Raw genomic sequence first — 26,862 nt, 5'->3', positions numbered from 1 at the left:
TAGAGCAGACCATACAGAAGACAGAATTAGTGAGCTTGAAGATAGAAATCTAGAAATTATACTGGTAGAAAAGGAGAGAGAATTAAGATCTTTAAAAAAGAATAAATTCTATATGAACTATCTGACTCTATTAAGAAGGGCAGCATTAGGATAATGGGTATCCCAGAAGGAGAAGAGAGGGAAAAGGGAGAAGGAGAAAGACAAATACTACATGATTTCACTCATATGTAGAATATAAAAATAAAATAAAATAACAAACCAAATAAAAACAGACACATAGATACAGAAAGCAAAGTAGTGGTTACCAGAGGGAAAGGGGGATGGGGTGAAGGAAAAATGGGTAAAAAAGATCAACTGTATGGTGATAGATGGAAACTAAACTTTGGCTGGTGAGCACGCTGTAGTGTATACAGAAGTCAAAATATAACGTACACACAGAACATATAGTGTTATAAACCAACGTTACCTCAACTTAAAAAAGTAAATAAAATAAACTTTTATTTTGGCTAGAATCAGAATCATATAAAAATTGTAAAAATTACATAATATTTTCTCATAATTAAGGACAAATTATTTAACTAGATAAACCTGTAAAGTGTTTAACATACACATATATATTTACCTATATATAGTTTTGTTTTTATTTACATAAAATTGGCATTTATCAATCTTCCACAGTTAATGAACATCTGACTAAAATAAAGAAATATATAACACTGATGACCTAGAAAGCACTGCATAGTATTTTAAACCTATTACTCTCATGTGTAACCAATGACTACAATGAATCAAACTTACATTAGATTTTTACCCGAAGAAAGTTCTACATTGAAGATAGTGAAGTGGAACAGTTTTATAAATAATAACTTAGCACACAAGCACAGTTGTAGTTTTCAAATTATTGCAAATATTACTGAAATACAAGTAGTCTTTCAATTCTCAACATATTTCAGGTACATTAAAAAACAACAAGAACAACTCCTCACCTCCTTCAGGTAAATGGTGTTTCATGTTCATTGAGGGTTGCCTTGCTCACTCATTGTAAAGGTACTGAAAATATTCACCTAATTAGTTCCAAAATATCTATCACTATTTTATTATTCAATTGTTATCTTGACATTCATCATTTAAGGTATCCTATCAATGCCAAAATTATTGATTTGTATTTATTTTTTTAGAAGTAACACACTATATTGGGAAAGAAAACAGGAATTCAGAGTAAGGAAACTCAGAATTCAGTCATATCCTACCTGAAACAGCCATTTGACTCTGACCAACTTATTTACTTCTCTAACCTCCTGTTTTCTCATCTGTAAGTTACAGTTTTCAATCTGATGACCTGCAAAATCTGTGTCAACTCTAACTGTCAAGACTATATGATTATGTCAGGAGAACAATGGTGGCTGCCTGCTTCTGAATCTACCCTTCAATGCCCTAAAAACTATATAAATAACCAAGGATGAAATAAAACCATGTATGACCTGTCCCTTCAGAATACTGCACTCCTACTTGTCTATAAATAGAGAAAAAAAATTCCTACAGAGTTCAACTGCATGACTGTGAACACAGAGTAAAGAAGGTAAGCTTAAGAATGTCTGTTAAAAAAAAAAAAAAAAGAGTAAAAAGGCACAGAGGACATAAACAAAGCACAGGTGAAATCATCACCAGAAAGAGCAAGTCAAACAATAAGTGTCAAAATACTAAACACAGCACTTGGGCTTAGTTGTTAACAGCACTGATTAAATGAAGGGGATTTAAATTGTGTGGGACTAGAAGTAGCAGTCTCAGAGAGCAATAATCATGAAAGAGACACACATTTAGTGAAAGAATAGTATTCAACAAAAAAATGAGGCAAGGAAGGAAAATAATTTTATATAAAAAAAAAGTAAAAAATAAAGAATCCTGAAGAAACAGAGAGAAACAAAATGGCATCCTTCTCTTACCCCCACCAACACCATCCATAAAAGAAACTGTAAAAAAGAGGACAGAAGAGAGCATTCTCAAACCAGGAATACTGTCCATGAAATGAACAGAAATAAGAAAAACCACATCTATACAAAACTACTGTGATAAATCAGAAATGGGAATCAACACATTTTTGATGATAAAATTTTCCTCTGAAAACAATCATGCAGTTCAATAAAATTGTAATACAACACCCCAAATTAAATTAAATATACTCAAATGATGAACTAGGGATATTAAAAACATCCTTGAATCAGATAATAAATAGTAGGACTATAAATGGACATAAGACAGTCTATAATAAAACAAAAGTTGATTTAACTAAGGAAAGAGAAGAAAATGATAACATTATACTAGAAGTGAAGATAAATAAACAAGGAATCCAAGAGAGAAAGATTCAAATGAAAATTTTATAAAGGACATTGAATAAAAGCAGGGAATAAAACAGAATTCAAGAAACAAAATTGAGTTATTTGTAGTGAGACGGATGGACCTAGAGTCTGTCATACAGAGTGAAGTAAGTCAGAAAGAGAAAAACAAATACTGTATGCTAACACATATTTATGGAATCTGAAAAAAGAAAATGGTACTGATGAACCTAGTGGCAGGGCAGGAATAAAGACGGAGACATAGAAAATGGACTTGAGGGCACGGTGAGGGGGAAGGGTAAGCTGGGACAAAGTGAGAGAGTGGTAGTGTATATATGGACATATATACACTACCAAATGTAAAATAGATAGCTAGTGGGAAGCAGCCGCATAGCACAGGGAGATCAGCTTCGTGCTTTGTGACCAGCTAGAAGAGTGAGATAGGGAGGGTGGGAGGGAGGGAGACGCAAGAGGAAGACATATGGGGATATATGTATACGTATAACTGATTCACTTTGTTATAAAGCAGAAACTAACACACCATTGTAAAGCAATTACACTCCAATAAAAATGTTAAGAAAAAGAAAAAGAATTCAAGTGAATGAAAATGAAATACAGAAGTAAAATGGATCAGAAGCGGAAGTAGTTGAAATGAAAGACAGATAAACAGCACAAGTTAATTTAGTACTCCTGAAGAAGAAAATCAAACAGTGGAACAAAATGTATATTTACATGTATAATCTAAGAAATTTTCCAAATATAAAAGAAGCCTGAAGTCTAGATTTGACCTTTCAAGTCTAGACCTACCAGCGCCAGTGAAAGCCAACATGGTTACAGTCACCTCTAAGACTGAATCTTTCAAACAAACAAAAAATTGTAATGAATCTTTTACTTAAAGAAAAAAAAAAAAAATCCTTGAGGGCCTCCAGGCAGTAAATTGAAATAACTCACAAAGTCACAAGAATGAGATTGGTATCAGAGTTTTCCAAAACAGCATGCAAAGTAAGGCAACAGTGGACGAGCACTTTCAAGAAAGTTAAGGGAATAGAATGTACTCACAGGATATTATGTCCAACTAAGCTGTCCTTCAAGTTAGAAAAATATATATATATATATAAAAATTATACATGTATAGACTGTATATATATATAGTCTCGAACATGAAGAACTGATAGAATATTGTACACATGTGCCCTTCTAAAGAATGTACTAAGAGCAGAGCTTTGTCTAACAAAGAGATGCCTGGAAAAAGTTTGGCAAAGAACTGATTGTGAAAAATTTATTTTAATTTTAGAGCTAAGTTTAAAATAAGGGTGAAATCATGGATAGAATAATAACATATTGTATTTTCTGCCGAATACGACAACAACAACAACAAAAAAAAAAAGAAGGGAGGATTTCGTTTGAGCTTTCAGGAAAGCAGGACAGCCTTTATTGTTACCACTGGATCTAAGGTGCTGTGAGGCTAGAACAGCTGCATTCATCTTGGTACCCTCCTCATCCCCTTGTCCTCTTATTGTAAATGTTCTAAGCACACTTTGTTTCCTAATTTAAAGAAAACAGAAGCCATCAGGTATGAAAACCCAAACATCCTTAATTCTCCCCTCTGCTCCATACCGATATATTTCTCTGCATGCAAACCCATCATTAGTCATTTACTTCTGATACCTGACAGCATATCTATTCCTGCTTATGGTGGCTCTCCATGATCCCATGTCTTACAGTTTTCTCAGGGACACTTGTGTGCATTGTTGAGTTTCCAGTTACCTAATTACCACCAAATCTACCAAGAGTTTATAAATGCCTTTCTGGATTTTGGACCTTATTCTATAGCATACTAATGTACATTATAATCACTACATTTTAGCTGATAGTAACTACTTGTTCTTCAAATCTTCCCACGAGAATCTACCATACTAAAGAACCAGCCTCCCAAATAAAGAGCACAGATCTTTTTCTTGAGTTCCAGCTGCAATATTAACAGCTCCAATTTGATGTCTCACCGTGAAATTATATGCAACAAGCCTAAATGTATTTTATTCCCCTACATTTACATCAGATCCTTCTTCCCTGCAACACATTTCCTTAACGTCACAGCTGTTCACCAGTCACTCAAGCAGAAAGCTGGGTGTTATCTTTGATTATCCCCTCTATTTCAACACTACTCTCACAGCATCTGTTTAGATTCCGGGGTCTGCCAATTTTGTCCCAGAAAGGTCTCCAGATTCTACAGTCTTCTTACAAGCTCTTTTGCCATTATTTTGGGTTTGGGCTTATCTCTTTTCTGGATGATTGATAGCTTAATTTACTTTTCCCTTTGATTTCTCTTCTCTACAATTATCAGAATAATCTTATCCAAATATAAATAATAGAATATTACCCACTACTTAAACCCCTTCACAGTCTACCTATAGCCTCAAGGTCATCTCGTCTCATCTGCTGGTGCCATTTCCTTCTTACCATTATGCTTCAGAAATAATAACCACTTGTAGTTGACCCCTTTCAGCCAGGTGTTTCAGGATTCTTGTACATTTGCCTATGCTCTTTACTCTGTCTAGGATGTGCATACATCTCCAACTTTGTTGACCTGATATTACCTCCTATCTAAAGCCTGCCCTGATACCTTGTCCCTTGTCAAATTATTAACTTTCTCCTCTGTGCTATCACTGTGATTAGTACAAGCCTCTATTATTACATTCAAGACAGTGCATTTTTATTTGTTTATGTCTATGTCTACCTCTTAACTGACAAGGCAGGGATTGCCTTAAAAGAAGAGTTCATGCCCACAGCAACTCTCATAATGTAAATCTATAAGCTAGAGGTATTGAACAAATGTTAATTGAATGAATACATGGATGAAGAATACAAATTATAATTTAACGTATCACTAAATAAAGCATTTATAATTTTTAATTCCTTAGCTTTTACTTCTATTCTTAAGAATAATTTATAAATTAAAGGTTTTTTTGAAGTAAACTAAAACCATTGTTCTTTTATATTTAATATTGCTATATAAATGTTTGTGAATAAATTAATATATTTAAATATTCACATAGACTTTTTCATTATAGAACTAGTTAGAGGCAAACAAAATGCACGGATTATTATTGACAATTGAGTGGACCTCAAGTCACATGATTATTTAAACGTTGCACTTAACATACTGAAATTATTTGCATACGTGAAGATTAAATGATAATATTTCCAACTTCTAGCATGATGTTTGGTGTGTAATTGGTATGCAAGCAATGTTAATACTGTGCCTTTCCTGACAGTTCCAAGTAAGCCACATATGGAGAGAGTAGATTTGCAGAGGTCAGCTTATCTTTTAGAGAGTAAGAGAGTCCAATTTCCATTTTCCTATTGGCTCCTTATCTAAACTATGGGAGGCATAACAGCAGCACTGTGTATGCACAATGACCATACTCTTGTAATTTACATTACCAAAAGGAGTGCACTGGATACAATAAAACAGTGTTCTAACCCATGTGACTATTCTTTTATCATTATTACATTTTTCTCCTTTATTGACTCATATTTCTTAGTTTTCTTCCCCTATCAATTTTGCCAAATATTGAATACATACACACATGCTTGTGTGCATGTGCATGCACACACACACACACACACACACACACTCCACCAAATTATTTTTCTTAGGAAAATAGGATCAGCTTTTAAATATAAACTTCAAATTGGCTGAGACTTAGGTGATGAGAATTTGAATTTTATGTCTTTCAGAAAGACATAATTTATTTGTTTTCATTTATCTTTGGTATGTTGCTGTCCAAATCCCATCATCTAGGCTAGGTCAGATTTCCAAATCTCATTATAGTAGGCATGTTTTGTAGGATGTCTTGCATTCTCCATTTAGCTGGACTTCGATCTCCTATCTTCAGATCAAAAGGTGATGGGAGTATTGCCTTAAAACACATTGTGAGCAACAGATTTGAGGCAGTGTGAGCTTGACCAAAAATCCTATTATATATTCCTGAATGTTAATAAACATTTAAATTAATTTTAAAATTAGGCTTCAGTCCTAGAGCAATGAATATTACATTGTTTCATTATGTTTCCCTCAGAAGACTTTGTCTGTTAATTCTAAGACAGGGCTAGTTGAAAAATAAACTCATGGGTAAGGATTTTTAGCTGATTCACTGGTGTAAAGACTGATGACAGTATAATTTATTTTATTTCAAATCTCATCCTACGTTTTTATTGACCTTCCAACTTATTCTGGAAAAGGACCCTAAACATAACTGTGGCTTTGGATCTGATGATTTAGCATGTAAACAGCCTTTGCACATTAGTTGGTATTTTATGTTTCCACTTCAATTTTCTTATTTTAAGCTAAAAAAAATACAAAAATTAAGAAGGTTATACATCTTTTCTGACCAAATTTGGAGATGTTGTACTTCCCCCCTCTGAAAGAAAAAGATACACAAATGTTGTGATCATACAATATCTTTTAAATATGTGTAAAAATTCAGAAAACTTTCCCAGGCTTTGGTAGGTTCTTCCCTTAAACAGAAGCAAGATATTTCCCTTCCCACATAATTTCATAGCACACAAAGCATAAACAAGAAAAAAAATATGCCTAATGTAAATAGATATTGGCTGCCAATTTAATTCTTTATTTTATACTCTATTTTACAGTGTATGTGTTATTTGAATTTTTATATTTGTATGAGTCATTTCATCCTGTTTAGGGTGTCCATTTAATTATCTAACATAGTTAGATATCTGCATAGTTTCATATGCAGATGGGTGCAAATATTAGTTGTTGATGATTTAAGAACCATAAAATTTGTGAGCATAGACAACACGATTATTTCAAAAAGTGTAAATCAAGATATTTATGAAAAGATTAATCAAAATGTCTCTTGTTCTTCAAAGGAACAGAATAAAACAGATTTTCTTCTATTTGAGGAATTGTTTTGAAAATGCCCCAAACTGGTGACTTGATTTCATTATGTAATTAAAAGACAGAGAGAATATTACATCTCCCTATTACTACAATGGATATATCAAGCAGAAATGATAATATTATTATTTTGAGTGTTTTTTTCAAGTAAATTTGAGTCAAAGTTTTTCTCTGAAATGAACTTAATGTAGTATGAGATGTTGTGAAACCTACAATCAATATGGATGACAGTAGAGGGTACTGGCCAGAATATACTGCCTGCTGATGCCCTTAGAAAGTTTTTTTTTTTCTTTCTTTCTTTTTCTTTTTTTTTTTTCCCCCTAGCCTGGAAAGTAACCATGGGAACTGAATAGTAGACCAAATTAGAAAACAATATTAAACCAATCAGTGGGAAAAAACACCTAAAGATTTCAAATACTCGGGACTTCCCTAGTGGTCCAGTGGGTAGGACTTTGAGCTCCCAATGCAGGGGGTCTGGGTTCAATCACTGATTGGGGAACTAGATCCCACATCCAAGCTGCAACTAGGAGTTTACATGACATAACTAAGAGTCAGCATGCCACAACTAAGAAGTCTGCATGCTGTAAGGAAGATCCCGCATGCCACAACTAAGACCTGGTGCAGCCTAAATAAATAAATGTTAAAGAAAAAAAGATTTCAAATACTTCTATTAATATAAAATACTACCATTTTATAACTGTTTCTAGACATCTTTGGGAGTACTATTGGGTTTCATTTTTTTTAACTTATTATTTTTTAAATTTAAAAAAAATTAGAGAAGTTTTAGGTTGACTGCAAAATTGAGTGGAAAGCATAGAATTCCCATTTACTCCATACCACACACACACAGCCTCACCCACTCCATGTACCACACTGATGAACCTACACTGACACATCATCATCTAAAGTCTAGAGTTTATATTAGATTTCACTGTTGGTGTTAAACATTCTATGGGTTTTGACAAGTGTGCAAGAACATGTATCTATCACTGTAGTATCATACAGAATAGGTTCACTGCCTTAAAAGTCCTCTGTGCTCGGTCTATTCAGAGCACAATTCCTGGCAACTACTGAGATTTTTACTATCTCCACAGTGTTGCCTTTTCCAGAAAGAGATATAGCTGGAATTATACAGTACATAGCCTTTTCAGATTGGCTTCCTTTATTGAGTAATACACATTTAAGTTTCCTCCATGTCTTTGTATGGCTTAATAGCAAATTTTCTTTCAGGGCTGAATAGTATTCCATTGTCTGGATGTATCACGGTTTATTTATCCATTCACCTACTGAAGAACATCTTGGTTGCTGCAAGTTTTGATAATTACGAATAAAGCTACTATAAATATACATATGTAGTCTTTGTGTGGATATAAGTTTTCATTTCATTTTGGTAGATAAATACTAAAGAGTGTGATTGCAGAATCATATATTTAAGAATATGTTTCATTTTGTAAGGAACTGACAACTGTCTTCCAAAGTGGTTGTACCACATTGCAATCCCATCAGCAATGAATGAGAGTTCTTGTTCCACATCCTCATAAGCATTTGGTTTTGTCATTGTTTTAGATTTTGGCCATTCTACTAGGTGTGTAGTGGTACACACCCTTCTTAAATTGAGTTGTTAATTTACTTATTGTTGAGTTTTAAGAACTATTTGTGTTTTTTTTAATAATAGTCCTTTATCAGATGTGTCTTTTGCAAAATGTTTTTTACCATTCTGTAGCCCATCTTCTCATTCTTTTTACGTTGTCTTTTGCAGAGCATAAGTTTTTAATTTTAATGAAGTTCAGCTTATCTATTACTTCTTTCATGGGTTGTGCCTTTGATGCTATATCTAAAAAGTCATCACCATACTCAAAGTTATCTAGATTTTCTCCTACATTATCTTCTAGTAGTGATATAGTTTTGCATTTTACATTTAGGTTGACAACCCATTTCGAGTTAATTTTTGTGAAGGGTGTAAGGTCTGTTCCTTCTTTTTTTTTATTTATTTTTTTTATTTTTGCATGTAGGTTTCCAGTTGTTTCCACACCTTTTGTTGAAAAGACCATCTTTGCTCCATTGTACTGCCTGTGCTCCTTAGCACAGATCAGTGAATCTTTTTTCTGGGTTCTCTATTCTGTTTCATTGATCTATTTGTTTATTCCTTCACCACTACCACACTGTGTTGATTACTGTAACTTTACATAAGTCTTGAAGCCAAGTAATGTCAGTCTTCTCACTTTGTTCTTCTTCAAAACTGAGTTGACTATTCTGTTTTGTTTGGTTTGCTTTTTTGCCTCTCCATATAGACTTTTGAATCAGTTTGTCAATCTCCATAAAATAAGTTGCTGAGATTTTGGTTAGAATTGTGTTGAATCTATAGAACAAGTTGGGAAAAACTGATACCTTGACAATACTAAGTTTTCCTATTCATGAACATAGAATATCTCTTCATTTAGTTCTTCTTTGGCATCTTTTATCAGAGTTTTATAATTTTCACCATATAGGTATTATATATTTTTTGTTAGATTTATACCAAAGTATTTCATTTTAGAAGGTGTTAGCATAAACAATAATGTATTTTTAACTTCAAATTCTGTTATTACTAGTTGGGTTCTATTTTATTTATTTATTTATTTATTTTTATTTATTTATTTTTGCGGTACGCGGGCCTCTCACTGTTGTGGCCTCTCCCGTTGCGGAGCACAGGCTCCGGACGCACAGGCTCAGCGGCCATGGCTCACGGGCCCAGCCGCTCCACGGCATGTGGGATCTTCCCAGACTGGGGCACGAACCCGTGTCCCCTGCATCGGCAGGCGGACTCTCAACCACTGCGCCACCAGGGAAGCCCTGGGTTCTATTTTAATCACACTAAAATATTCTTCCATGTTTGACTTATTTGAAGACAAACTAAATAAATGTTGCACTTCCCAGAATATGATAGAAAATTTTTTGAGTAATCCACATGATGTGAAAAAATAAAAACTTTATAAAATGTGGTATTTTATGTAGCTATATAATAGATATATTTTCTGTGTAATAATAATATTATAAATATAAGACTTTAAGTACATTTTCTCATTAATTCTTACAACATTCCATTAAGGTAAAAACTCATTCTTATCATTTTACAGATGAGGAAGCTGAGACTTCAAAAGATTAAAACACTTCCCCAAGGTCTCCAATGAGCAGGCAACAAACCTGAAATAAACACTTTGTCTGACTCAGAAGTCAACAAACCTAAATTCAACACTATGTTTGACTCAAAATCTCATGCTTTTAATACCTGAATATCATCACACCTTATTATTAAACATGGGAAATGCCCTGATGGCCAACATTCATTTGGTATATTTTGCCAAAATATTTCCATTTTTTCTTTCAATAGAAAGTCTTATTATTATTTTTATAGATGTTCCAATCCTTCTTATGTTACTGTTAAAAGTTGACATGAAATGAAGATACCACGGGAGTTATTTAAGTTTGGTAAACATGCATGATATTTACAATGAGGAACAATATACACAACAGCATTGAAATATATTTTCTTGCCAAAATATATTTTGCAGGTTTTTGACTACTATGAGCACCTCCATTTCTTTATATATTTTCTTGCTATATCTCTTTTATATACTGTCATTAAGGTGTGTTTTCTTTTTCTCTTTTCAGAGAGAACTCTTAACTTCAATCCCCACTTCATCCTTAACTTTTCATTTCAGAAGTAACATCCCTTGTCCAGTTCTGTATCATCTTGTTTAGACCACTGCAACGATCAGCATATGTGACTTTATTCCAAACTAAACTGTCTTCTTATTGAGGGTGGAAGATATATAACTGATCCTTAATAATGTGGGAGTTAGGGGCACCTACCCTCCATGCAGTAAAAAAAAATCCAAGTATAAGTTATAGTTGGTACTTTGTGTAGATAGTTCCTCCATATATGTGGTTCCTTTGTATCTGCGTTTTCATATCTATGGATTCAACCAACCACAGATTGTGTAATACCTTAGTATTTATTAATGAAAAAATCCCTTGTATAAGTGGACCTGCACTGTTCAAGACCCGTGTTGTCCAAGAGTCAACCATGTATGTATGTATGTGTATGTCTGTGTGTGTGTGTGTGTGTGTGTGTGTTTATGTATATTCCTGACCTTCCCGAGGATTGTCTTCCTGTTGGGCTTTGTTGTGGTGCTGAGCTTCCTCCTGGGGAGCTACCTGGGGACAATGCTGGCACCAGGCTCGGTCACCTCTGTACCACTCACTGGTCATCTGGTTGGTGGTGGCCAGGTACAGACAAAAGCACAGGTTATATATATATATATGTATATATATATATATGTATATATGTGTATATATATACCTTTTGCCTATATACGTATATGTACTTTATATATAAATAGAGAGAGAGCGTTAGCACTTGTTGCAAACTAGATTGTTTAAAAACATTTACTCTCTTCTCCCACTTTTTTGGGCGGAATTCACTTTCCTACCTCTTTAAATCTGGGCTTGCCAACTGACTTGATTTGGCCAATGAATTTTAGCAGACAAGAAGCAAGGAGATCTTTAAACATGTCTGTTTGGTTGAATTTTTATCCTATGCACTTCTGTCATTGTCAAGAAAACACCATATCTGGTCTAGGGCACTGGTGTCAGAAGAATGAATGAGGCATGAATTCAAACTCAGCCTAGATCAGCACACCCTCAGCCTATGCACAGACTTGTGAAAATAAATAATTGTTGTATAAGCTAATGAGTTTGAGAATGGTTAAGATTACCACTGTGTCCAAGAAATGATATAGTACCACATTCAGAAAACAATTTATATAAACAGGTACCTCTTTGCACATAGTCAGATTGGCACTATTCCAAAATTCTGAATAGTTTTAGTTCTGATAGGTTTAATCAAGATTTCTTTCTCAGTTGAGATAAGCAAAAATAACATTGAGATTTTATTTAATCAAACAAATAACTTTGTTCTCCTCTGCCATTAAACATCAAGTTCTAAAATATAAATACCTCACATATCTCACATCTTACCTTCTGCTTATAACCGATAAGGAAAAACATTTTAGTCTCCAATGATTCTTTTACTTGCATTGATACTTCACTTTCATTTGAAATATCTTCCCCAGTTAAGGTGGATACAATGAATAACCATGAATATAATATGTATAAAATTAAATTATTACTGGCATTGAGGGAAAAGACACATTAATTTGATTAGAAATTGTGATGATTATAGATTATTTGATAAAGGCCCTGTACAACCTACAAAAGTGTATTTGTCAATCAGCCAACTATATATACCTTGGATCTATGGAGAAATATGAAGTGTGAAGCAATGTAGTGCAAGGGAAAGTGACCCTCTCAGAAGCAATAGCTCATAGCTCCACTTTGGGCTCAGGCACTGCCTATAATGACTGTGAGAAAAATCGATCTTTATGGGACTCAATTTCCTCATCTTGGAAGAAATGAGTATAATTGATTCAATTACCTCAAAAGTCTCTCCCAGCTCCAATGTTCTATGATTCCATTATTTAAGTAAATACTAGTCCCTGTCCTAAGGGGAAAATTGGAAAAGCTGTCTACCTGGGAGTGGGTGGAATGATCTTTTGCTTCCATGGAGAAAATGAATATCTTTCAGTCTCACAGATTCATATGTGTCTTTTGCAGCAAAGCATAACCTGCTCCTTCCTTCCCATCTCTCCAGTCTTATCCAGGACTACACCATAGCTTTTTCTCTTTCCATTTCTGCTACACATCCAGGAATTCTAACAACTCCTCAAATGTAACTTGTCATCTATACACACTGGTCATGCTGTCCAGCTTCCAGCCTCAGTAACTCCTACACAGCTTCAGGTCTCAGTCCATGTTCACTTCCTCAGGAAAGGTCTCCTCGAGGCCTGCATTAGGTGCCTTGTTATAGTCTCCCAAAAGCACATTCTCTCTTTCATTTTTAGCACTCTTTACATTTACAATTATTTGTTAACTGTCAGTCTTTGTCCCATTAGACTGAAAGCAGTGACTAAGTCTCTTATTTTTTGCTATGTACCCTATCCTCTTCATGATGCCTAGGCACATAGTTGAAACTCAATGAATATTTTTAAATAGACATGACTTTTAATATTCTACTGCCACTCATTCTCATTCTGGGGGTATAGAAACAAAAAGCTTAGTCCTCACAGCAGACTGTGATAAAGTCAAATTGAATATTTTAGGAGCAGTAGTTTTCTGAAGAAACTTGATGTATTGAATGTAAAAATAGAATAAATCCTTTAAGCTAATAAAAAGCAACAATGAAAATAATAATACTTATTCTAGTAAAGTTTCCATGGGTTATACTTAACAGTTGTCTTTATTCTGAGAGCAGATTGAAATGTTATCATGAAAATCCCACATATAATACTATGTGTTACTTAGTAGTTTTTCCAAGAAAGAGAAACACTTTTAACAGATTACAAGATTTCTTAAAGAAAATGAAAATGATATGAAGAGAAGAAATATCTCAAAAGACAATAATGAGAAAATCCAAGGGGGCTCACTGGTTCTGTGTTAGCAGACCACCACCAGATAGAGAGGTGTCACATCTGGAGGAGATTCTGAGAGAGGAGTTTATCTTGAGAACTCACACAAAGCATGTCCCGCTGATAGCGTATCAGTGTACTATAAGGAATGGATATTGAGTGTAATATTCTTGGACCGTATAATAAACATATCAATATTTAATTTACCAAATCTAATAAAAGAATGTTAGAACTCAAAGTAAATGCAGAGACTATTTTGTCCAAGCTCGTTTTAAAGATAAACTTTCCTTTCAGCAAGTATTGAATCAGTGATGTACATGGCATACCTTAGAGGAAAATAGTTATTCATACAAATGAACTTAGATTCCAATCTAATCACACAAACACTGAAATATATCTCTGTAACACGCTAATATTATGTTTGTATATTACAAATAATTTAGTTCCTAAAAAACTAAAAAGTTTATTTTTCAGTATAATTAAAAATTATTTTCATTATTTACAGAGTGCATTTTAAGAGTCTGTTAAATCATCATCTAAATATGTTCTTTAGATGACTTTGATCTCATTAAATTGAATTCACTTGAGTTAAAGAACAGGATATGGGGAAATAGGAAATATTTATAAATTAAAAAAATGATATAACTGTGCCTTACATAATTTTATTTCACTAATTTGATTTTATAGCATTGGAAAACTAAGAAATACAACACGTGGGAAGATTTGGGGGATTCATAAATTTCTAACAAAGTCTCTAAAGATCTTTATTTATCATTCATTCATTATTAATTTTCTGCTTTAAAGTATAGTTTTAAAATTAAATATTTAAGAATCAATTGCTAGGGCTTCCCTGGTGGCGCAGTGGTTGAGAGTCCGTCTGCCGATGCAGGGGACACAGGTTCGTGCCCCGGTCTGGGAAGATCCCACATGCCGCGGAGCGGCTAGGCCCGTGAGCCATGGCCGCTGAGCCTGCGTGTCCGGAGCCTGTGCTCCGCAACGGGAGAGGCCACAACACTGAGAGGCCCGTGTAATGCAAAAAAAAAGAATCAATTGCTAATAACATAGTAATTCTTTAATACTAAAAGCCATTTTGGTTTAGCATTAATCTCAGTGAGCTTTTTTGCAGATTACAGTTTGATATATTTATTGGACCATCCATTTGAATTGTGGTAAGTACTATGGGAGTATAATGATGGATTGTGCAGAATCTTTGTTTCACTGTACTAACTAAAAGGACAAAAACCTACACCCACCATTAGCTCTTTTGCCAGATACCATTGTATATCTACACTATATAAATATCCTTATATGATTAATTCTTTTTTTAACTGACTCTAATCAGAAATATAACAAGGCTTAATCTTGGGATTCTACGAATGGTGATTTTGGAGAAATATCCTAATAAAGAGATGGAAAAAAACATATAAGTGGAACAAAATTTTAAAATCTCATATAATTGGAGAAAAAAAAGAATGTGTTCAGTTTAAATAAAACTCAGTCCCTCACAAGAACAAGTCAGGTTTTCTTAGGCAGGTACCAGCAGGATTAAGAAATAAGTAATTGATTATAACAAATTTTTACTTTGTACCACCTTTCTTAAGACTAAAAATGTTTTAATGAAAAAACAGAAAAATGAATGCAATTTTCAGCACTTCTTTTGCTCCTTGGGTATAAATTTACCTTGTTATAATCTCTATTATATCACTGACACTCTTGTTTGTAATACCTCAACCTACTAAAAAGAAAAAAGAAAAACTTGAAATCTGCAAAGTACAACCACTTAAGCACTTCAAAAATAAATTCCGAGAACATGCTATTCTCTCTTCTACTTAAAGTTATTTTAAATGAAACATTGTTCTTGCCCTCTTGTCAAAAACTATCAAAACATTTTCCTCATAATCTTTTTCTTATTTCTCTCAAAATAATAATACCATTAAAAATAAAACAGCTTATATTAGTATTCATTTTGAAACATTACTTGGTAATGTTAGCACAGAAATTTGTTTACAGCTTCATTGGGATATAACTGACAAACAATAAACTGACCATATGTAAAAGGTGCAGTTTGATTAATTTTAACATATGTATACACCTGTGAATCATTACCATAGCCAAAGTAATGAACATTTATCTATCTACCACAGAATGCTTCTCTGGCCCCTTGGTAATCAATTCCTCCAATGCCCCAAAAATAATCTGCTTTCTGTTACTACGAGTTTTAGTTAGCATTTTCTAGAATTTTGTATAAATAGAATTATGCAGGATATACTGTGTTTTTGTTTTTTTTTGGTCTGGCTCTTTTCACTGAGCATGATAATTTTGATCTTTATCCATGTTCTGCATATGTTAATAGATTTTTCCTTTTTATTGATGAGTAGTACCCCATTCTGTTTATATACTCACCTATGGATAAATATTTAAATTTCTTCCAGTTTGGGGAGATTTTTAAAAATATATATGCTATGTATACTTATACAAGTCTTTGTATAGACATTTGCTTTCATTTCCCTTGGGAAAATGTCGAGGAGCAAAATGGCTGGGTCGTATGGTAGGTATCTGTTTAAGAAATTGTCAAACTGTTTTCAAAAGTGATTATAACATTTTATGTTCCCACCAACAGTGTTTGAAGTCTAGTTATTCCACTTCCTCCGCAGGTCAATACTTTTAATCTTCACCATACAGTGGGTACATAGTGGTATCTCCTTGTGGTTTTAATTTGCATTGCCTTTATGATGATGATGTTGAACATTTTTTCCAAATGCTTTTGAGCCATCTGTATCTCTTTTTTGGTCAAGTGGATGGCCAGTTCTTTTACCAATTTTAAATTGGATTATTTTCTTTACCCTATTATTGAGTTATTAAAATTCATTATATACTCTGTATACAAGTTCTCTATTGGGATGCTCAAGATCAGGGTGCTAGCATGGTCAGGTTCTGGTGAGGACCCTCTTCCTGGCTCACAGACAAGCACCTTCTCTCTGTTTACTCACATGGCCTTTTCTCATTGTGAGTACTTGAGGAGAGAGAGTAGGCTCTCTGGTGTCTCTTCTTATAGGTCACTAAACCATCATGTAGGTTCCCCCTCATGACCTCATTTAACTCTAATTATCTCCCTAATGCTCCACCTCCAAACCATCACATTAAGGGTTAGGGCTTCAACATATGAATTTTGTGGGGGGACACAAACATTTGGTCCATAGCATATAATATGTTTTTGGTCTGCTAGCTAAGAAAATTTTCCCTAAGCCAAGCTAACTATGCTTTTCTGCTAGTTTTTTTTTTTTTTTTTTCCCCAAAAAGTTTTGTAGCTTTAGCTCTTATATTTAGGTCTATAATCCATTTCAAGTTAACTTCTGTGTACTGTGTGAGTTAAGGGAGGGTTGAGGGTTTTTTTGTTTTTTGGGTTTTTTTTTTTTGCTTTTTTTGGCACGTGGGTATACAACTGTTTCAGTATTACTCATAAAAAAAAAAAAGAATATCCTTTCCCCATTGAATTCTTTAGCACCTTTTCTGAAAATCAACTGACTGTATATATGTGGGTCAATTTCTGAAGTATTCATAACAGAAATCTTAAGAAAGAGAAAATAATCAAAAACATTTTACATACTTTTTTCCATTATCCTGCAACATGATTTCAGTGATAACTAAACAAGATTATGTCTCAGTGTCATAATTAGCCATGTAGGAACCAAGGAATTGATGTTATTTTCAAAACATCTCAAAAATCTCATGATATGATTTGAGAATTAAAAAAAAAAAAAAAAAAACAACTGGGACCAAAATTTAATTCATAAATAATGGCAGTAAGGCACGGGTCCTAAGATTAATAAAGAATGTTGCCCATTATGGATGTACACTGTTAGTAGAAGGTGATTACAGAACTCTAATATTTCTATGTTTCCTTTCCAGAAAAAAAGTAAAGAATGTATTGAATATTACTTTCTCAAATATAACTGTTCCTTTCTATGAGTACACATTGTCCCTGGACCCATCCATGGTGTTTTTCCACCCTAAAAAAAAAAAAAAATTAAAATAAAGAAAGAAATATATCTGATTCTGCAAGCAATGAACTGTAATATAGATCTTCCCTTTTTTTCTATGTTGAAAGAATTAAATAACAATGAGATGGCAAGTGTGTTAATCAGGGCTTAATTAGCTATAAGTGACATAAACTGAACTCACCATGGCTTAAACAAGGAAGAGTTTATAGCCTTATACAATTGGAAAACCAAGGTCTAGTATTCCCTTCAGGCACTTAGGAGTTTCAAGTTTTTCTACAATACTGTTTTTCATTTTTTCCATCTGCTGGTTCTGCCGGCAACAAAAGTTGACCACCAGTAGGCACCAAGTTAAATAATCCTTAATATACCACCTCAAAAAAGAGATTTTCTTTCACCTGCAATCTGTATCAATTGCCCCAGATCCTAAACTGTTAACCATATCAAAAGGAATTTTGATTAGTTCAGCCCAAACCTATAGAGCCATACAGAAGTGGAAGAGATAAAGTTCATCAAGCCTAAAGTAGTTCAGCTCTTAGAAGAAAGTGGAAGGATTGCTGGGCAAGCAAGAAAGCAGATGCTGGCAAACAGAGTGAGAAAAAGTATTTACTCTTTTGAATTAATTTATGCCATAAATAATTTGGATAAGATATCTTTACTAATTTTTTAAGAAAAGTTTTTTAATAAATAAACTATGTATGAAATGTCAATATTTGAAAACTATTATCTATATCCTAGAAAAATTTCTAACAAAATATAAATAATCAAAATTAATCCAGGAAAGGATATGAAGAGACTTATAGCCATAGAAAAAAATTAAATTTCCTAAATATTTACCTTTGAGTAAAAATGACAAAGTGGTTTTATAGCTAAGTTCTCTCTTACTCTCAAAGACAAAATGTACAATAAAACAAAAATTTAATTTACAGGAGATCCACTTTTAATGCTATCTCATGCAAAATCTATGGATGATAAGAAAAAGATATCTTTAGATCAAATCTGGAAAGTTTTTTTTTAGCAGGTGTTCCATTTAGAACCAACAGACTACTTAACAGAGAGCATGGTAATTATGAAAATTATTTTTAGTAGGCGAAGCTGCTAAAGTTATCTGCACATCAAAATTTGAAACTTCTCAAAATGAACCCTACTTCAACTTTGAGCTCAGGTTTTATATTATGGAGGATGCAAAAACACGATTTTCACAGTAGGAAAACTAAACTTTTGAGGACATACTTTACCCTGTATTAAATCATATTATATAGGTCAACTCATTTGTTCAGTTTTATTGAACAATCATTAATTACCTATGATGATATAGCAGGGGGTTGCTAATGGAAATATAAAGATGAATATGATGCATTTCATCTGGTTAGGTAGTATATACGATACAGCGTTTATAAAACAGAGTAAGTGTTCTTTTGTAATGGGGGGAGTTAAGGAAGGCTTCACAGAAGAAGAAATATTTGAACATTGTCTCACAGCATGAGTGATGTGATGCTGAGTTAGAAATAGAATACGGATCCAGATAGAATTTATTGAGTGTAAGGAGAAGTGTGAAACAACTTGCTGGGTTCAGAGAATTATGGATCATTTTATAAAACTGGATTGTAGGGAGAAAAAAGGTGGAAGATAAGATCTGTGGAGCTTCTGCACTTCATCTTTAGGCAATAAAAATTTTGGAAACATTTTACGCTGTAGTGTAATATGATCACCTCCCTGCTGCTGGGAGATCATCATTAGCAGTGTGGATGTTAGACTGAAAGAGACCAGATTGAAGGGAGGGAAAGAATAAGGGAATTATTCATTTAGAATCTCCTGGGTTGGTTTGTTTCAAATCTCACTTTGGTGGATATCTGTATATGGATAGTTGGATATATTTTTCTCTGTCACTATATTATGATCTTCCTAAGAGAGAAAATATCCGGCTGTTGTTTCTTTTCCTTTTGGCCACACCACGTGGTGATCAGGATCCTATCTTAGTTCTCCGACCAGGGATCCAACCCCAGCCCCTGCAGTGGAGCATGGAGTCTTAACCACTGTACCACTGGGGGAAGTCCCTGGCTGTTCTTTCTATACTCAACAACTCATTCAGTAGCTGGCACATAGCAGATCCTTAGGCAGTACATATATTTTAAAATTATTTGTTGAAATCTGAGCAGAAAACAAAACAAAATAATGTTTAATTGTGCTACTTTACAAGGTACTTCCAGCTCTTGAACTGCAGTGGAATGGAGAGCAGTTCAAGAGTTGTAAATATCGACAGGTCTCCCCTGCGGCTCTAAACTGTTCGTGAGCTTTAATAACTGGGTTCTTTGCTGAAGCATTGTCGTTAATGATTAATACAGTTTCTAAGGTTTAAATCACTCTAGACTTTCTAACAGTTTAAATTTCTTAGGGTGAAGAAAATAATAAAGCCAAGAGGATTATAATTTACAGGGGAAAAGTAAGGAAAAAGAAAACAATCAAGACATAGATATTTGCAACAGAAGCTGACCATTCTTTAAACTCTGTAACTTTGTTTTATTTACTGGGGATAGATGTGGATTTTAAATGGAGGAAGAATATATTTAAATCATAATCAGGCTAACCTTTTTATTTTTTTAAACTGACATTTATACAGATTTCCTGAACTATTCAAATTAATATAGTACCAAATTTAGTCTCAAGTTAAAAACACAGAATGCATGTGTCCTGTCTCCCTGACAACATCATGCATTCATTTCCCCGTGCCAGGATACAAAGGCATGGCAAGCCGATGTCTGAAAAAATAAAGTCTGTTTAAAAATTATTATTATGCAAGTAATAGAATTCTGTCTACTTAATAATCCATTGTTTAATTGATAAGATAGAGAATAATGACTTTTACAATAGAAAAAATAAATTCAAGCAGCATAACTTTCTGATGGTCTCTTTCACATTTTTATCTTTTAAAGCATAGAATTTAACTTAACTTAATAACATATACATATTTTCAGTCAGAATTTCAAAATTGCTTTTCTAATATGTCCATTGTGTGTATACCTGTATATCCACTGTCTCTATTTGACTTAAAAAAAAGTTAATTGTGGGCTTCCCTGGTGGCTCAGTGGTTGAGAATCTGCTGCCAATGCAGGGGACACGGGTTCGAGCCCTGGTCTGGGAAGATCCCACATGCCACAGAGCAACTAGACCCGTGAGCCACAACTACTGAGCCTGAGCGTCTGGAGCCTGTGCTCCGCAACAAGAGAGGCCGCGATAGTGAGAGGCCCATGCACCGCGATGAAGAGTGGACCCCGCTTGCCACAACTAGAGAAAGTCCTCACACAGAAACGAAGACCGAACACAGCCAAAAATAATTAATTAATTAATTAAAAAAAGTTAATTGTGTGTCAAAGATATGATTTCACAATGTTTGCATCTCTCTCTTATAAATGGAACTAAAACAAAAGATTGTGTTACACACATGTAATTCATCATTAATCTGCAAAACTATCAATATTGGGATAGGCAGTAGCAATTTAACACTTTTGTGATCTGTAATTTACATAGGAGTTGATAATCTGAACACTGATACCATGTATTTGATCTGAGAGATACACTGACGAATTACAAAATAAAAATAAAAATAGTAATAATTGGTACCCTGGATTCTTTAAGAAATTAAGTCTTTACTTTGTATTTAAGTATTTAATAATTAGTAGATTTTTTGCCAGGCAATTTGTATAAAGTTTATAAAATCACATTGTCTATTCTGGGAAAGGCTAGGAGTCCAGAGTGCCTAAAGCACAGGCACTGTATAGTGGACTGAGGGAGAGATTAGGTATGCAAAATATATACATTTTAAAGGGAAAAAAAAAACAATTTTATTTAAAGAAAAGTGAAATCAACATTTATAGTTAATTTAAAGAGGCAAGTATTTTGTTGAAATACATTCTTATATGCTGGAAAACTTTTATTTTATAGATACAATTAAACTTGAATTTAAAAGTATTCTCTGGTTTTATTAAGATAACGTATTTCCCAAAGTAGCAATTTATCATACCTTTGTAGTTAACCTTGAAGCCAATAGATCCGACACTTTCATCTGTTTGAAGGTGCAGCCACATTTGGCTACTCATGCTTACTATCAAGTCTGGCACAAAGCTTCCAGTCAGCCTAAAAACGGATGGACAGAGAAGGGAGAAATGGATTATTAAAATACCCTCTGTATGCAAATTATGAGACAGATATGTTTCTCAATACTTTCTTGGCTAGAAGCAAACAGCTGTCAGATAAACTTATAAGACTGTGTTGTTATAACAGAACAAACAACATAATTTAGTGATCAAGGTTTATTATAAACAAGTACTATTTTATGTGTTTAACTAGGTTAGATCTTTCATATCCCCGAGGCAAGATGCTAAATTTTATTTTTTTAATTTATTTATTTTTTAAAATTTTATTGGAGTCTAGTTGATTTACAATGTTGTGTTAGTTTCTGCTGTACAGCAGTGAAGCAGTTATACATATACACATATCCACTCTTTTTTAGATTCCTTTCCCATATAGGTCATTACAGAGTACTGAGTAGAGTTCCATGTGCTATACAGCAGGTCCTTGTTAGTTATATTTTTATATATAGTAGTGTGTATATGTCAATCCCAATCTCCCAATTTATCCCTCCTCCGTCTTCACCCCCCGTAACCATAAACTGTTTTCTACATCTGTGACTCTATTTCTGTTTTGTAAATAAGTTCATTTGTACCAATTTTTTTAGATTCCACTTGTAAACGATATCATAGGATATTTGTCTTTCTCTGTCTGACTTACTTCATTCAGTATGACAATCTCTAGGTCCATCCATGTTGCTGCAAATGACATTATCTCATTCTTTTTTTTTTATAGCTGAGTAGTAATCTATTGCATATGTGTACCACATCTTCTTATCCGCTCCTGTGTGAATGGACATTTAGGTTGCTTCCATGTCCTGGCTACTGTAAATATTACTGCAACGAACACTGGGGTGTGTGTATCTTTTTGAATTATGGTTTTCTCCAGATATATGCCCAGGAGTGGGATTGCTGGATCATATGGTAGTTCTAGTTTTAGTTTTTTAAGGAACCTCCATATTGTTCTCTATAATGATTGTACTAATTTACATTCCCACCAACAGGGCAAGAGGGTTCCCTTTTCTCCACACTGTCTCCCACATTTATTGTTTGTTGATTTTTTGATGATGTGGTACCTCAAGGTACTTTTGATTTGCATTTCTCTAATAGTTAGTGATGTTGAGCATCTCTTCATGTGCCTGTTGGTACAGGGACATTTTGCCTGAAGTAGCTTCACACATTTAGGAGAAGGGACGGCAGGGTTAGGACCTGGAGCCTCTTTCTGCTCTAGAAAGTTCTACACCTATTTCTTACTCCTTTTCATTTCTAGATGTCTATCTGCTTATCTTTTTATTCTTTGATACTTCCTACGTTTCCTTGTTTTTTTTTTCATTTCCACAATTTCCAAAAATGTATTTGCCCTCTTATTTTTTTTTAACATCTTTATTGGAGTATAATTGCTTTACAATGGTGTGTTAGTTTCTGCTTTATAACAAAGTGAATCAGCTATACATATACATATAGCCCCATATCTCCTCCCTCTTGTGTCTGCCTCCCACCCTCCCTATCCCACCCCTCTAAGTGGTCACAAAGCACTGAGCTGATCTCCCTCCTGTGCTATGTGGCTGTTTCCCACTAGCTATGTATTTTACATTTGGTAGTGTATCTATGTCCATGTCACTCTCTCACTTTGTCCCAGATTACCTTTCCCCCTCCCCGTGTCCTCAAGTCCATTCTCTACGTCTGCATTTTTATTCCTGTCCTGCCCCTAGGTTCTTCAGAAACTTTTTTTTTTTAAGATTCTATATATATGTGTTAGCATACTGTATTTGTTTTTCTCTTTCTAACTTCACTCTGTATGACAGGATCTAGGTCCACCCACCTCACTACAAATCATTTTCGTTTCTCTTTAATGGCTGAATAATATTCCATTGTATATATGTGCCACATCTTCTTTATCCATTCATCTGTCGATGGACACTTAGGTTGTTTCCATGTCCTGGCTATTGTAAATAGAGATGCAATGAATATTGTGGTATATGACTCTTTTTGAATTATGGTTTTCTCAGGGTATATGTCCAGTAGTGGGATTGCTGGGTCGTATAGTAGTTATATTTTTAGTGTTTTAAGGAACCTCCATACTGTTCTCCATAGTGGCTGTATCAATTTACATTCCCACCAACAGTGCCAAGATACTAAATTTTAGATCATTGAAAATCTTACACTTCTTTTTGAACTGAAAAGAAAAAAAGAATCTATAAAAATCTTTAACTTGTTTTTTTAACACCAGGAATGTACTTCATTTTGACATTCAGGTTTCATAGAACTGTGTTCTAAAGAAACATTGTGAAAAATATTTAAGTACTGTGCAAAACAATAAAATGGCAAGGAGTATAATATAAACATTCGCAATACTGATGTTAGGCTAGTCATGTCATGTATGTTGTACTGGGAATAATTTTATTTTAAAGGATATTCTGCTATTGCATCACTGAATCTAGGCATTAATAATCTCATTCAGTAATGCTCAATTTTATAACCCTAACAGGGGAAATTACTTAATGTTTCCTTTGTCATTAATAATGTTTTAGTCACATATTTGAACTGAAGCCAAGGGTCATATAAAGCCGGAAAGCAAATGAGTAAATAAGATCTTGAGGGGAAAAGTCTGTCAAGAATACAAAGAGAAAAAAAAAATGGATTCACTGCTGAGTAAAATATCCATAATGACTAGGACTTCTAAATTACATACTTAAAAATAAGTTTGTAAAAGCAGAAATTCTTAAGTGTTTACCTACTTTATTGGTAGAACCATGAAGATTTCTGAAAAATTGCACGAGGAGAGAAGGTATAAAGTTTCCCTTCCTAATAAAAAGGGTACCCTAAGAGAGCAGTGTCCTGGATGGAGGCTATACTATAATTAGACCAGCAGAGGGCAACATGGAGGACTGTATCCTTGAAGCCACCATGGCAGCAGAATGTCCTGCTCACTGGTCAGCCACCAAAACTATAGAACATTATCAGCAGACTGCATTAGCAATACAGCTATGCCAGCAGTGCCCAGTGTTACAGAATTTATGGGAATCCATCACAAATGAACCCAGTTAAATATTATGATTTAATTATGGGATTGTGAATAATATTAAGGAATAGTGTGAGATATAAAGATACTATAAGATATTATAGAATTTTAGACTACATTCACTTTCTTCTTGCCAAAGCAAATTTAAAATTATTATAATGTAAAAGATACGAACACATACATTCTCCTTTGTAACATATGTGTATATCTGTATGTATTCATATACATACACATACGCATTATCGTTTGAAAACTTTGTGGCATGTGAACTTTCAATTTTCAAATTGATGAGTTCAAAAGAACTAGTCTTTTGAGCTATGGTAAAGAGACAGGTTTATGGGCAAGAGTGAGGACTCAAGCTCAGAGACATGAAAGAAAGTAAAGTAAATCCATTATGAAATGGGCATGAGAGCTTAAAACTATAGGATGTGCATCAGCTATACCATATCAAATATGCCAACAATCTATCTCATAGTGAATATGATGAGATTAAATCATTCCTCTTTATTATACCCTCCTATATCCATTCAATCCTGAACTCTTTTACCAGCCCAAAACCTCTAGCACACATAAGTTTGTCAGTATTTCATAAAGAACAGCTAACATATATAGACTAATCGTTCCACTGCCAATTTGTTCTATTGGCCGTGATTCTACCAGTTCCCACAACCCATTGGTGGTATAAGGGTAAATATAAATCTAAAAAAAAAAGGATTAAATTAAACATTTCCCCGATATCAGAAGGTAAAGAAAAATTCCCCTTTCTCTCTAGCATTTCTCTTACGAAACTTGAAATTATAAATTATAATGTTTGTTACAGATGTATGTAAATCTTTTAAGCTAAATAAGCCTCTTGTCAATTTTTGCACTACATGAATGACTTTCTTGCAGGCCTTAGTGCTACCTCTTTGAAATGTGAACATCAAGGAAAATGTCACCCTGTCTCCCTGTTTCTGTGGGAGTTTAAGCCTAGGCATATAGCTCCATGATGTTAATTTCCTGCTTTTCATAAAGACAGGAGAAGTTCTATTTTCCCTTTTGATACGGTCAATTAACATGTATGTAAATAGATTGTATCTGCCTGATATATAAAGGGTAAGATTTAGTTCTCTTTGCAATCTCTTTAGCAGATTGCCTATGATGTCCATCACAGTCTAGTTGAATGCTTATTCAATATTAAAACTGTTTCACTCTTTCTACTTTTATGGAGAGTCTTGACTGGGTTGGCAGGAGATTTTTTTGTTAATTATATTTCTCCAACAATTTGGTGATGAGGGTGGGATGCAAATGGCAGTTCCAAAATTAAGTGGACCAGATGAAGTTCTTACGGCCACATAACAGTAGTTTAAGAGACCCTAAATTATAAAAAGTCTCCCTCCTAGTGCTCTGCTCTTTTGGAATACTAGCTAGATGAACCACCCTCTGCAAATTTAAGATTTTTCTATTGAGTAAGCATGGGTAAATTGGGCTCTAAAATCCCTTCAGGATCATGATTAGCTTTGATGATGGAAAAATATGGGAAGCCAGGAATGTTGCCTGCAGTTCTTAAACAACTACTATCTCTGTCACATTTGGAATACTTATGAGAATACAGTCTTTCAAAATTTATGAGGGATTTAGGAGGTCCACATTATAAGCAAATTAATTATTGGTATTTACTGGATGGACGTCATTCTAAGAGTAAAATTAAAAATGATTTGGAAAGCCAGAAGGAAAGACTGAGGAAAATGGAAGAATTTACTTTAGAAAACTTGCAATTGTAAATCCTTTTTCTGCCCTTTGAGGTGTAAATCTTCTACAACCAGGAATGTCTCTCTCAAGGACTTGGAAGCCATAGATCTGAAATAAAATCATCAAAGGAGATAGCATTCCTGTTTTCCTGACTCTGTGGAAGCGAAGAGCCCAACTTTGCTAAGTAACTACTAGCAAACACAGATGACATATTAATATTG

General features: G+C 34.0%; 1 protein-coding gene across 3 annotated transcripts in view; it reads right to left on the bottom strand.

The window, feature by feature from the left end:
* The window catches only part of CSMD3 (CUB and Sushi multiple domains 3), a gene marked incomplete at both ends in the record, with an annotated part of 1,078,626 nt that overhangs the window by 519,823 nt on the left and 531,941 nt on the right, over positions 1 to 26,862 (bottom strand). For all 3 annotated transcript variants that reach the window (XM_082674966.1, XM_082674967.1, XM_082674968.1), the window contains one exon: positions 21,783 to 21,895. In XM_082674966.1, coding sequence (XP_082531092.1) covers positions 21,783 to 21,895 — 113 coding nt within the window. The remainder of the gene's footprint in view (positions 1 to 21,782; positions 21,896 to 26,862) is intronic.

Source organism: Grampus griseus (genome assembly GCF_964374135.1).
Source record: "Grampus griseus genome assembly, chromosome: 17".
In the NCBI taxonomy this organism is placed as follows: Eukaryota; Metazoa; Chordata; class Mammalia; order Artiodactyla; family Delphinidae; genus Grampus; species Grampus griseus.
The sequence above is the reverse complement of the archived record's forward strand: the minus strand, read 5'-3'. Positions and strand labels throughout refer to the sequence as shown.